This window comes from Protopterus annectens, chromosome 5.part0, assembly GCF_019279795.1.
Source record: "Protopterus annectens isolate FY-2018-M chromosome 5.part0, PAN1.0, whole genome shotgun sequence".
NCBI classification, from domain to species: domain Eukaryota; kingdom Metazoa; phylum Chordata; order Ceratodontiformes; family Protopteridae; genus Protopterus; species Protopterus annectens.
In genome coordinates this window covers 316,969,045-316,982,691 of record NC_056735.1, presented here as the reverse complement: position 1 = coordinate 316,982,691, position 13,647 = coordinate 316,969,045, and the positions used below count along the sequence as shown (strand labels likewise).

At 47.9% G+C, this 13,647-nt stretch overlaps 1 protein-coding gene across 1 annotated transcript in view; it reads right to left on the bottom strand.

Moving 5' to 3' along the window:
• Positions 1-13,647, bottom strand: part of EIF2S3 (eukaryotic translation initiation factor 2 subunit gamma) — a 1,527,509-nt gene that overhangs the window by 679,245 nt on the left and 834,617 nt on the right. The window contains exon 7 of the mRNA XM_044071831.1: positions 7,481-7,615. Coding sequence (XP_043927766.1) covers positions 7,481-7,615 — 135 coding nt within the window. The remainder of the gene's footprint in view (positions 1-7,480; positions 7,616-13,647) is intronic.

Here is a 13,647-nt window from a genome sequence, read left to right as displayed (position 1 = left end):
TTATCTGTAGAAAGATGTCTGGGTGCAGCATCCATTCGTGTGCATCCATGATATTTCTGCTTAAGCTGTCCGCCAGTATATTGTCTTTTCCTGGCACAAACTGGGATTGCAGCTCTATATTGAGTTTCAAGGAAAGTTCCCATAGATTCATTGCCAGTCTGCAAAGAGGGTAGGAATGGGTGCCTCCTTGCTTGTTTATGTACCACATAACTGTGGTGTTGTCTGTCCTTATTAGCAGGTGGCCTTGATGCAGAAAGAGTTTGAAGGCTTCGATTGCATGTATCACTGCCAGCATTTCCTTTTGGTTTATGTGCATGCGTAGCTCTTTTTGTGACCATAGTCCTTGAATGCATCTGCCCTCCATGTGCGCTCCCCATCCGTGGTCTGAAGCGTCCGTTGTAATGGTTTGGCTGGCTATTGGTTTGCTGAAGGGCAGACCCCTGTTTGACTGGCTTGCTTGAGCCCACCACAGGAATTCCTTTTGAAGGCATGGAATGAGTGGTATCAAAGTTTCTAAGTTGTGACTGTGCTGAGTCCATAAACTCCTTAGGTACCATTGTAGTTTCCTCATAATGCAGCCTTGCTTGTGGAATCAGAAGGATGCAAGAAGCCATGTAACCCAGGGCCTGCAGGATTTTCCTTGCAGTCAGCTGAGTTTGTCTTGTCAGATTTTTGAAGTAATCCGGTAGCTGACTTTGTTTTTCTTCTGTGAGAAAAGCCATTTGGGTGGTTGTGTCTAGATTCGCACCCAGAAAAGTTATTCTTTGGGATGGAACAAGTCTTGATTTGTGAATGTTGACTGTATATCCCAAGGCCTGAAGTAGGTGGATGGCATAATTCAAGTGTTTTACCAAAGTTTGTTAGCTGTCCGCTTGTATAAGGCAGTCGTCCAGATATGGGTATATTTGAATCCCCTGAAGTCTGCAGTGTGCAATTACTGATGCCAGGCATTTCGTGAATAGTCTGGTCGCAGTAGATAAGCCAAAGGGCAATGGTGAGAATTGATAATGCTCTGAACCTGCAAGAAATCTGAGGTGTCTTCTGCAACTTTGTCTGACAGGGACATGCAGGTATGCCTCCTTGAGGTCTAGAGTTACCAGCCAAGACCCCTTGCCCAGCATGGGAAGGAGTTGCTGTAGAGTCAGCATTTTGAACTTTGGCACAATGAGATAAGTATTCAGTGCGGACAAGTCGAGAATAGGCCTCCATTGCTTTTCTTTTCTTGGAACAAGGAATAGTCTGGAATAAAATCATTGGCCTTGTTCTGAGAGAGGAACCTTTTCTATAGCTTTCATTTGCATTAAGTTGGAGATTTGTTTCAAAGCCTCTGCCCTTTGATTCGGTGGCAGGTCTGGCATGCCTTTTCTTTTTGGTAATGTGTGAAAATGGAAACTGTATCCATTGTCTATTATTTGTAGTGTCCATTTATCCCTTGTAATACTGTGCCAATTTTATGAGAATAAAGAAAGCTTTCCGCCCAAGGGTGCTTCCAATTGAGCCCTGGTTGGCGGTGTCAAAGTAAAGTCATTGAGCCTGTCCTTGTGCAGCAGTTGTAGGTCCTGCATGACCTCTCTGGTTGGAAGGCTGCCATTGACGTCCTCTGTAGGAGCCTCTAGCTTGCCCTCTACCTCTGGCACGCCTGTTCTTGCCTCTCTGAAACCTCTCTGTGTCTGGAAAGGACCAATTCTTGGAAGGCCAATTTCAGCTGAATCTTGGTGGTTGGACTTGGAGAAAATCTTTGACTGTTTGTACAGATTTTGCCTTTTCTTCAAATTTCTTTAGGACCTCCTGAGCAGTGGAGCCAAATAACTTTTGCTTTTCCAGTGGGGCATCCAGAAGCTTTGCTTTAACATGGTCTGGCAGAGATTGTTCCTTCAGCCAAGCATGCCTACGTATGACTGCACCTGTCATAGCTGACCTACATGAAGCTTCCAATGCATCATAACCACATTGCAAGAAATGGTTGCTAACCTGTTGGGAGTTATGTACCAGATCCTGAAGTGATTTGCGATCTAGGGGTTCAGGTGAAGACAGGTTTTTATGCAATTCATCTAACAAATACTCTTGGTACTGTATCATATGAAATTGACAATTTAATGCCCTCATAGAAAGAGTAGCAGAAGTATACACTTTTTTACCCCATCTCTCTAAAGCTCTGGACTCCCTTTCAGAGGGGAGAGGATTTTTAGTAGTGGCAGTTGCAACCCCTTTAGGGCCCTGGGAAATCGTTTCTGGATCAGCAGAGTGGGCCTTGTAAAGGAAAAGATGCGAGTCCGGGACCCTGTAGTACCTATCGGGTTTGACAGGAGCCGGAGGGAGAGAATCAGGGGTTGTGCTAGAATCAGAGTACACATCACCAATGACATTCAAAACAGGAGGAATAGCCAAAGGTCTATGCGGAGGCAAATGCAAGAAAGTCCTTAATCTCTTCCTGGAATCAGAGAATTCCTGGCCCGGCCATTGGAAATGCTCTCTCATAGTGTGAAGTGTCTCCCCTAAGGACAGCTCTTCAGGAGGGGAGGCCGAGGGGACAGATTCCTCTGCATCAGAATCCTCGTAGGCCGAAAAAGCCTCCTCCTGGTAGTCCGAGAGAGTAGAGCCATCAGAGGCCTCATCTGAGGAGTGGGGATCAGAGGGCTCAACCCTGGGCCTTTTGTCTGGAGGAGGTTGAGAGCCCCTGTCCGGATGAGGCTGAGAACCCCTAATTAAGGAAATAAGGTCCTCAGCTAAGCTTAGAATCTGTGAACCTGTAGTGGGTCCCTGAGGGATAACCTTGGGAGGCAAAGCTTTTTTGAGAGTTTAGCAGCTTTAGCCCTAGAGAATGCCTTTATGGACATGGATGCAGGAGGCCTGGCTGCACCACGTGCTGGTGTAGTTTTGTCTAGAGGAATGGTGTCGGAAGGTTCCAGGACACCAGTTTCTGTTGGAAATTCAGTAACAGACTCAGCCGGGGCCTCTGGGGCCGAGGTTGTCGGTTGAGTGGTTTCGGTGGTTGGAAGTACCAAGGACTCTGTTTAAGCAGAGACCAAGACACTCGTGGTAGGCCTGGCCGTGGTTTCAGCCGAAACCGCAGCCCGAGTGTGTCGGTCCTTGTCCTTCCGTTTCTTTGTTAAATGTGAAGTCGGAGTCTCCGACGGCATATTGTACGAAAAACTAGCCCCAAAAAATTCCTCTGCAAACTCCGCCCGACGTCTAAGAGTGCGTCGGTTGAAGGAAGCACAGGCTGAACAGGCCGAGACGTCGTGGTCTGGGCCTAGGCAGGGGAGGCAGTAAGAGTGGAAATCCTTATGAGGTATTTGTTTCCCACAAGTTAAGCAATTATTAACTTTATCTGACATCGGCTGAGGCAAGAAAGAGTCCCCAACAGGGTACTTAGCTTTTGAAGTCTTCGGTAGCTGAATTACAGGAGCTGGCCGACTGGCACTTGCGAACTGCTTCTGCTTCGGGCACCACGCGGCAAGAAAGACGGAGGAAGATGGCGTCAGCTGACGTTTTTATACCCCAGGTGCTCTGACGTCGGGGAAAGAGCGACATCAGCCGACGCCGGACCCAGACTTTGGAATCCGGCCGACCGAAGGGCTGCCTGAGGCAGGACAACCCATATGTGATGACTGCAGATGCATCCTTGAAGGACATCAGTGGTGTTGTCTGTCTGTTAGCAGTTGACCTTGCTGAAGAAATTTTCCGAAGGCCTCGATAGCATGAATCACTGCCAACATCTCTTTTTGATTGATGTGTAGATGCACTTCCCGGGGTGCCCATTGCCCTTGAATGCATCTGCCCTCCATGTGCGCCCCCCATCCATGATCTGAGGCGTCTGTTGTAATTGTTTGGCTTGTTTGAGGTTTGTTGAAAGACATGCCTTTGTTTAGCTGGCTTGCTTGTGCCCACCACAAACATTCCTTTTGTAGACATGGAATGAGTGGAATGATTGCTTCTAAGTTGTGGCTGTGTTGAGACCATAAACTTTTTAGGTACCATTGTAGTTTTCTCATGTGTAGTCTTGCCAGTGGAATCAGAAGAATGCAAGATGCCATGAAACCCAGGGCCTGCAGGATTTTCCTTGCAGTCATCTGGGTGTGCTTTGCTAGGCTTTTGAAGTAATCTGGTAATTGTTCTTGTTTTTCTTCTGTGAGGAAAGCCATTTGAGAGTTTGTGTCCAGTTTGGCTCCTAGAAAAATTATTTGTTGGGATGGCAGTAGTCTTGATTTTTGAATGTTGACTGTGTATCCCAAAGCCTGTAATGTGAATGACATAGTTCAAGTTTCTTATCAAGGCTTGCTTGCTGTCCGCTTGTATAAGGCAGTCGTCCAGGTAAGGGTATATTTGTATCCCCTGGAGTCTGCAGTGTGCAATTACTGATGCCAGGCATTTCGTGAATACTCTGGGCACAGTAGATAAGCCACAAGGCAATGCTGAGAATTGATAATGCTCTGACCCTGCAAGAAATCTGAGGTATCTTCTGCAACTGTGTCTGATTGGGACATGCAGGTATGCCTCCTTGAGGTCCAGAGTAACCAGCCAAGACCCCTTGCCCAGCATGGGAAGAAGTTGCTGTAACGTCAGCATTTTGAATTTTGGCACAATGAGTAAAGTGTTTAGAGCGGACAAGTCCAGTATAGGTCTCCATTGCTTTTCTTTTCTTGGAACAAGGAACAGTCTTGAGTAGAATCCTTGGCCTTGTTCCTGAGGAGGAACCTTTTCTATTGCTTTGATTTGTAGCAACTTTGAAACTTGAATGAGTGCCTCTGCCCTTTGATTTTGTGGCAGGTTTGGCATGCCTTGTCTTGTTGGTAAGGTATGGAAGTGGAACCTGTAACCTTTGTCTATTATGTCCAGAATCCATTTGTCCTTTGTTAAAACGTGCCAATTTTTTGAAAATAAGGATAATTTTCCGCCTAAAGGTGCTTCTCTTTGAGCCTTGGTCGGCGGTGTCAAAGTCAAGTCATTGTGATTGTCCCTGTGGAGCAGTAGAAGTCCCTGCGCCACTTCTCTGATTAGTCGGTTGCCATTGGCGGCCCCTGTAGGAGCCTCGGTATTGCCCTCTACCTCGAGCACGCCTGGTTTTTCCCCTTTGGAACTTGTCAGTGTCTGGAAAGGACGAATTCTTCGAAGGCCAATTCCTGCTGAACCTTGGTGGCTGAACCTGGAGGAAATCTTTGACTGTTTGCACTGATTTAGCCTTTTCCTCAATTGATTTCAACACATCCTGAGCATTAGCACCAAATAGCTTGTGTTTTTCCAGAGGTGCATCTAGGAGCTTTACTTTAACATGATCTGGCAATGCCTGTTCTTTCAACCAAGCATGTCTACGTATGACGGCCCCTGTCATAGCTGCCCTACATGAAGCTTCCAATGCATCATAATCACACTGAAGAAAATGATTGCTAACCTGCTGAGTATTATGAACCAAATCCTGCAAGGCCTTTCTATCTAAAGGCTCAGGAGAGGCTAACTTTTTCTGCAAATCATCCATCAAGAAAATCCTGATACTGAAACATATGAAAAAGACAGTTATGTGCCCTCATGGCAAGGGTGGTTGAGGTATAAACTTTTTTGCCCCCCCTCTCCAGGGACCTAGATTCCCTGTCTGCGGGCAAAGGATTTTTGGCTGCGGAAGTGGCCACTCCTTTGGGCCCCTGGGAAATAGTTTCTAGATCAACAGAATGGGCCTTAAAGAGATGCTTATGAGTTTCAGGAACCCTGTAATAGCTGTCTGGCTTGACAGGAGCAGGAGGGAGAGAGAATCAGGAGAAGCACTCGAGTCTGAGTACACATCATCCAATACATTTAACGCTGGAGGAATAGCTAAAGGCCTGTGCTGGGGTAACTTAAGGAAAGTACGAAGCCTTTTCCTGGAGTCGGAGAAATCCTGGCCCTGCCACTGAAAGTGCTCTCTCATGGAGTGGAGAATTTCCCCGAAAGAAATATCCTCAGGAGGAGAGGCAGAGGGAATAGATTCATCAGCATCAGAATCCTCGTAGGCCTGGAAGGATTCTTCCTGGGAATCTGAATGGCCTGAGTCACCAGAGGCTTCATCTGAGGAAAAGGTATCTGTCTGCTCAACCCTAGGCCTTTTGTCTGCAGGCGGCTGAGAACCTCTGTCTAGATGAGCCTGAGAGCCTCTGATTAAAGAAATTAGATCTGCAGCTAAAGTCATGATCTGTTTATCAGTAGTGGGACCCTGGGAAAAAGATTTAGGAGGGTGAGACTTAACCTGGCTGGCAGCCTTAGCACGTGTGTAGGCCTTGATGGACAGACACCGGAGGCCTAGCTACCCCACGTGCAGGAGTAACTTTGTCCACCGGTATGGTGTCAGGCAAATCTCGGGCTTCCGTTTCAGGAGGAAAATCAACAACCGGCACCGGGGAAGCCTCCGGGACCGAAGTGTGCGGTAAAGCGGTGTCATCGGTCTGGAGCGGTTGAATTACCGCCTCCGAAGAGACCGATGCACTCGCGGTAGGGTTTTGGCGTGGTGTTGGTGGAAGTCGTGGGCCGAGAATGTCGGTCCCGGTCCTTCCGTTTTTTGGAAATATGTGTTGTCGGTTGTTCCGACGGCATGATATAGGAGTAATTTTCCCCAAAAAAGTCTTCAGCAAATTCTGCCCGGCGCCTGAGTGTGCGCTTATTGAAGCAAGCACAGGCAGCACAGGCCGAGACGTCGTGGTCTGGGCCAAGGCAGGGAAGGCAGTAAGAATGGAAGTCCTTATGAGGTATTTGTTTACCACAAGACAAACAGTTATTAACTTTTGCAGTTTTATCTGACATCGGCTGAGGCAAGAAAAGGTTCCCCAACGGGGTACTTAGCTTTTTGATGACTTCGGTAACTGAAAATACAGCAGCTGGCCGACCGGCACTTGCCAACTGCTTCTGCTTCGGGCACCGCGCGGCAAGAAAGACTGAAGATGGCGTCGGCTGATGCTTTTATACCCCAGCCGCTCTGACGTCGGGGAAGAGGCGACATCAGCCGACGCCGGACCCAGACTTTGGAATCCGGCCGACCGAAGGGCTGCCTGAGGCAGGACAACCCATATGTAAGGACTGCAGTTGCATTCTTGAAGGACATTGTTTGATTGCTGCCCTCCTAGCTGTTAGCATCACTAATGATTCCCCTGCCTAGAAAGTGTGGTATTACATGGCATTTGAAAAGATAATTAACAATGTCAACTAATTTTGCAGGCAAAGGGGTTAGAGAAAACCAAATATAAATATTACAGAACAGTAATTTTCACCAAAGACTGACGGGTCCACTCATACCACAAGTGATCTGTTCTACTCTACTGGCTTCCATGCACGTGAAAATCCTCTCTGACATGCTGATTAGGACACTCAAGACTAACAGACAAAATGGGAACTACACTTCATAATGATCACTACTTAAGTGCAGTACTATTGCCTGCACAGTACAAAAAAAGTACTAATTATCAGATGTTTACTTTTACGTTCACAGTGAAATAAAGCACAAAAAATCATTTCTTACCGATAAGCCTAGGTTCTGATGTGAAATCACGGACAGGCACTGGAATTTTGTTAACAATGTACTCGCAGACCACCTCTATATTATACTTCAACTGGGCAGAAATTGGAATTATTGGTGCACCTTCTGCAACTGTACCTGTTCCGTGAAATGAGAGAAAAAAATGTTTATTTTTTTAACATGGCACTTCACCTACTGAAACAAGTCAGCTATAGTGTACTAGGAAACTAGTTTCATTAAACAAAATGCACTGTACAATGCAATTACTTTTTACACTCACAATAAGAAGTCAATGGGATCTGCTGCACTTTCAGTTTTGTAACATACTAACTGCACAAATAAAATTAATACGACAGTGCAACAGATGTTTTGGCACAATAGAAGAAATTGCTATATTTCTAATTGTTGCAGTGTACTGAAGATCTTGTTATCACAGTACATGGTATTTCACCAATTTTTCTACCTCAAAAATTGCATTATGGCAGACAACTGTGTGCCATAGAAGGCTAAAGTCCCGACTATGCTGCAGACAGCCCGAGTTATGAATGGCCGTTGTCAGCTTACCTAACCTGGCATAAGGCAGATAAGATCTAGATCATCACATTGATGAATTTGGTGGAAGCACTAAGCGATAGCAATGGAACTCTGAGATGGCCAAGACTGTGCCACCACAGTGCATTCGCACTACACAGCAGAGGGGAAACTGGTTTGCAAAAGTGCATTTTTCCTCTGGGGGTGTGCAGAAGCACTCTTCCCCTTTGGAGGTGATTAAGGCTTAAGAGCTGCTGCTGAGGAAGGGGGGGGTGCTCTCAAACAGAATATCTAGCCCCACCCCACAAAGTCCAGCAGGCTGGCCACTCTTGCTATGAAACGTTGAATTGATTGTTGGGGGATTGTTAGCTGCAGTCATTGAACCTACAGCCTGTAAGACATGTCGGCTATCTTCTTGTTCTGGAGCAGTTTGTGTTTTTGGTGCCCGACTGTCAGCACTTTGGAGGGTGGAAGTTTTGCAATCTGAGCTGTGCCCAGACCTGTTACTATTAACTCCAGTGTTTGAGAATAGTCCAAGTGCGATTTCTCGTAATTTATGGTTACACCTAGCGCTGTACAGATTTAAACAGTCTCTTGCTCGGCTAAGTAGATGCCTGGTCAGGGTGGAAATGATCCAGTTGTCCAAATAGGGAAACACACAGAATCCTTGCCATCTCAGGTGAGCCACTACTACTGTCACGTATAAAGGGCAGCGCCCTGAACTGGTAAAGAGTGGCTTACAACTGGAAGCGTAGGTGCCTTCTGGATCCTCTGTCCATCTTTATGTGGCAGTACTCATCCTGAAGGTCTATGGAGCACATCCAATCATCCTGCTCCAAAAAAGGAAGTATGGAATGTACAATGACCACTTGGAACTTGTGGAGTTGAACTGACTTGTTTAACCTGCTGAGATCTCAGAAAGGGTCTCCAGTTCCTTGTTTTCTTTGGAACTAAAAAGAACCTAAAGTAAGGCCAAATCCTCTCTGGTCTGAGGGGACCTCTTGGTTGACATTTGTCCAGTAATTTCTGAATATGAATGACGGCCTGATCCCTTTGAATGGGTGGAACGTCCGGGATTCTTCTGTTTGCGGGGAGGGGGGATTAGATCACCTCTTTTTATCCTCTGCACCCATATATTGTGGTTATTTTTTGCCAGGATCTCCAGTTCAGGGATAGATCAACCCCCGATTGCCTCCAAAGGCGGGCAATCAGTCCTCCTTTTATGAGCACTGGAAAGGTTTCCCAAAGAAAGGCTCTCTGGACCCTTGGTTCTTCAGGCCTCCTCTGCTGCCAGGGCAGCTTCTTTCTGAACTGTTTCCCCACTCTGCCCCTGCAGAAACCCTCTCCACATGTGTCCTGGTAAGACCCTTATGATTTCTTTAACCACATTTTACCACCACCTCTCTGACCCTTAAACTAAGGTCTCAGAGGAGCGGAAAAACATATGCCCACAGCAGAAAGGGTGTTGCCATCCTTTTCACAGCTGGATAACTTTTAGTTATGTACTCACCATAACTTCAGATGTTTGGGATCCATCTCGCCTACATTCTGAATGATGGGTTCGGAGCCGATCCCTCGGCTCCGACTCGGCACGCTTATGCCAAAGAGCTAAGTCTCTTATTGGCTGAGCTTACTATATCCCAGGATGCACCACCATCAGTCCCCCAGATCTAGTTTGTCCGCATACATGCACACATGCATACCCTGCTTATATAACATCGTCAGATGAAACAAGATAAAAACAGTGGAACTCAAACCGTTCTATCTCTTCTGATCTGCAAGGCAGGGGGAAGGAGGGTGGTATCAGGAATGGCGAGATGGATCCCAAACATCTGAAGTTATGGTGAGTACATAACTAAAAGATGTTATGTGATCCTATCTCGCCTACATTCTGAATGATGGGACAGCGTCCCTAGCACCTGAATCCTGGGTGGCTCACTGGAAAACACTCCTGAGTACCGTGGAACCAAATGAAGCTCGTCCTTTAGATGCCACATCCAATTTGTAGTGGGAAATGAAAGTGCGGGTTGGACCAAGTAGCCGCAGCACAAATTTCCAAATAGCGAGCTTGGAATGAAAAGCTATAGAAGTAGCCATAGCTCTGGTAGAATGAGCTTTGATAGATGATGCAAGTTGCTTATTTGAAGAAGAATAGGCCTGAGTTATGCAATCTCTGATCCATTTTGAGATTGTAGCTTTTGTGATGGTTTGGCCCAATTTATTATCTGAGAAGGACACAAACAACTGGTCTGACTTACGAGTTGCTGAGTCCTGTCTAAATAGAAGCGTAATTGCCTGTGAACATCCAATTTATGGAGAGTGTATTCTGCTTCATTAGAGAATTTTGGAAAGAAAACTGGTAGTTCTAGAGATTGTTGAAGACAGAAACTAGAGCAGACCTTGGGACAAAGGATGGATTAGGCCTAAGAGATACTCTATCTTTGTGGAAAATCAGATATGGTGGTTTAATAGACAGGGCTTGAAGCTCTGAGACTCTTCTTGCCGAAGTAATAGCCACTAAGAATGCCGTTTTCCATGACAGATATTTTAATTCGCATGTAGCAGCCGGTTCAAAAGGGGGGGATGTTAATGCGCGAAGCACTAAATCAAGATCCCACGGAGGTGCAGGATGAAAAACTGGTGGCCTTAACAGACTCGCACCTTTAATGAATGTTTTGCATAGCCTGCTGCTCATCAAAGGAGGATCCGTGGATTCATGGAATTTAGAGATAGCAGCTAGTTGAACTTTAATAGTTGTAACCTCCGGCAATTATCCGAAGCACCCATCTGTCCTGAGTGATTGACTCCCAGGCTTTTAGGTGCTTGGCGAAACGACACCCGACTGGCTCCGGAGCAGCACAGCCGGGCAATCCCTCATGTCGTGTGGGAGGCTGAAGAGCCACGAAAGGACTCGCGGTCTCCAGAATTGCGGGGCCCTCTGCCGCCTCTGGGACGGCGTCTCCCTGAAAAATTTCCCCGCTCTCTGCCTCTGGACGGGGAATCTTCCTGCTGTTGGGAGAAAAACTTGAGATTTTGAACCACATTTTCCCCTCCTTTGGCCTTGGGGTAAGGCCGAAGGGGTGGAATAACGGGCCCCTACGGCAGATAACGTTTTCCCTCTTGCTCACAGCGGGTAAGGGTGTCTTTCACCTTGGGTCCAAACAATGAGGACCCATCAAAGGGAGCGTCGTGAAGGAAGACTTGAAGGCCTCCATGAACTGACACAAGCGGAGCCAGGCCTGTCTCGTGAGCCACGCCTGTGCCTGCCGCTCTACCCGCCTTCGGCCGCATAGGATATGAGCCTCATGGACGAGTTAGCAATTGACGTAAGGATAGCCAACTGAGAGCTAACGGACTGGGCTAGCTGCTCAGGTAGGTTACCCGAGAGGGAGTCTGACAACTCCTTGACCAGATCCCTCTGAAGCCTGGTAAAATGTGCCAAATAATTCAGAGACCTTAAGGTAAAGGCCGCTGAAGTCAGGGTGCGCTTCCGCACTATCCATACTCCTAGACTCCTTATTAGGAGGATGGATGGACGTTGAAGCCTCTGCCACGTCCTGCTGTGTAGCAGATGCCACCACCATGGCATCTACAGCCACGCCTTTAGTAAGGAACTCCTTCTCGGGGGGAGCAGATAAGAATTTATTTGGACGAGAAGGGACTGGTTCCACAGTATCCGGGTGTTCCCACGCCCTTCGACAAACTAAATCCAGAAGCTCGTCGAAGGGCGGAGATACCCAGGAGGCGGAGGGCTGAGCCCCAAAGGCCTTGAGGAGCACTGATTCGTCCGCAGAGGGGGGTTTGGACATCCAGCCGCCTCGTTGTTTGAGGATCTCTAAGATGTCTGCAAAGGAGACATCATCCGAGGACGACTTAGGGGACCCCTCTGCATCATCCATATCCGTGTCCGATGTGATAGACTCGGGGGAGTCCACGTGCTTCCTCTTGCACGATCTCTTCCTTGGGGGTTCCTCTGGAGATGACTCCGAAGAACCCTCAGGAAGAGGGAACCCCACTGGGGTAACCTCAGGCCTCGGGGCTCCGCTGGCTACGGACAGGGAACTGCCAAAGACCCAGTCTCCACGCCCAGGAAGGTGCTGGTAAAACCGAGAGATGGCAAGAGGATTTGGCCAAGGCACTCCTCATGGCTCTGAAAGCCGGACCTCCAGAATCCTGGGAGCGTCCAGTCTCCGGGCCATGATAGTAGACGGAAGTCCCGCAGAAGCACCGAGAGGGAGGCTCGGAACCGAAAGCATCGGTCCCGAAACATCACCCTCGGGTCCAGCCGAAGAAGTCCGCGTACCAAACTCGGACCCGAGGGCCCGGGTTGGAGTAAGGGTCGGAGCCGACCCTGAGATCTCCACCGGCTCCGAAAGCACCTGCTCCGACGGAGCCGAAGCAGTCGGAGGAGGAATAGCAATGGGGTGGGTCATGGCCATCGGCTCCGAAGCCAACTGGGTCGGAGCCGAAACAAATTTTTGGAAGACTGGGGACTGGAAAAGTCTTTGGAGCACCCTGTCTATATCAGAATCCGACATTCTCGAAGACCGAGAGGAAACAGAACGGGTTCGAGAAGACCTCCCTCGGCCCCAAGGGACTAGGGGACCGGCTCCGAGGCGACTCGATGAGAATCGGCGCCGAGGAAACGCACACACCAGATTCCATCGGTGCCGAGGTAGACTTCGGCGCCGAGGAGGAAGTGTCTGAGCGGGCGACCCTTGTCGGCTCCGAGAGCAGTGGAGCCGACGAAGGTGACCCGCCTCTCGATGCCCCAGCCATCGGCTCCGAAGCCCGAGGAGTCGATACTGGAGGCATCGAGGCAGACCGTTCCGACCTCGGCTCCGAAGTCTTTGGAGCCGAAGGAGAGGCCTGCCTAGGTCTCTTGGCAGTCGGATCCGACGGACTGGTCGGAGCCGAAGCCCTTTTCTTTTTGGCAGGAGTCGGAGCGGAAGACAAGGCTTCTTCAAAAGAAGGTTTAATCAATCCTTTAAGAATTAATTTATTTTTCCTCTCCTGGAGGACCCTAGAGGAAAAAGCGTGACATACGCTGCATGACTCCTGCAAGTGCTTTGCCCCTAAACAATAAACACAAAGTAGATGGTCATCAGTAACAGACATCTTAAAAGCACATTTAGTACATTTTTTAAAGCCCGAAGGCCTAGGGGCTTGAGACATAATGTTAAACAATTTCTGACAGGAAATTTAACAACTGTAGAATCGCTTATAACAAAAAACCGAAGGCTTACAGAAACAGTGTAAAAACACAACCTTGGGTGTAATAACCGGGAACTTTAAAACACTAAAAAGTTCAGTTATACAGTTTGACCGAAAAGGCCCTGGATTGAAAGGGGGGCGAAACAAACTCTACTCAATCACCCACAAGAAATACCACTACTCAATCGTACACAACAGGCAGCAAAAGGCAGCAATAGCCGTTAAAACGGCTTTTGTGAAATACAAGCACAAAAACTGACAGAAAAAGTAGTTAATAAAAGCTACTCAGCCCAGCCAGCTCGAGACCACGTCCTTGCAGTTAAGCGGCAAACGAGATCTGGGGGACTGATGGTGGTGCATCCTGGGATATAGTAAGCTCAGCCAATAAGAGACTTCGCTCTTTGGCATAAGCGTGCCGAGTCGGA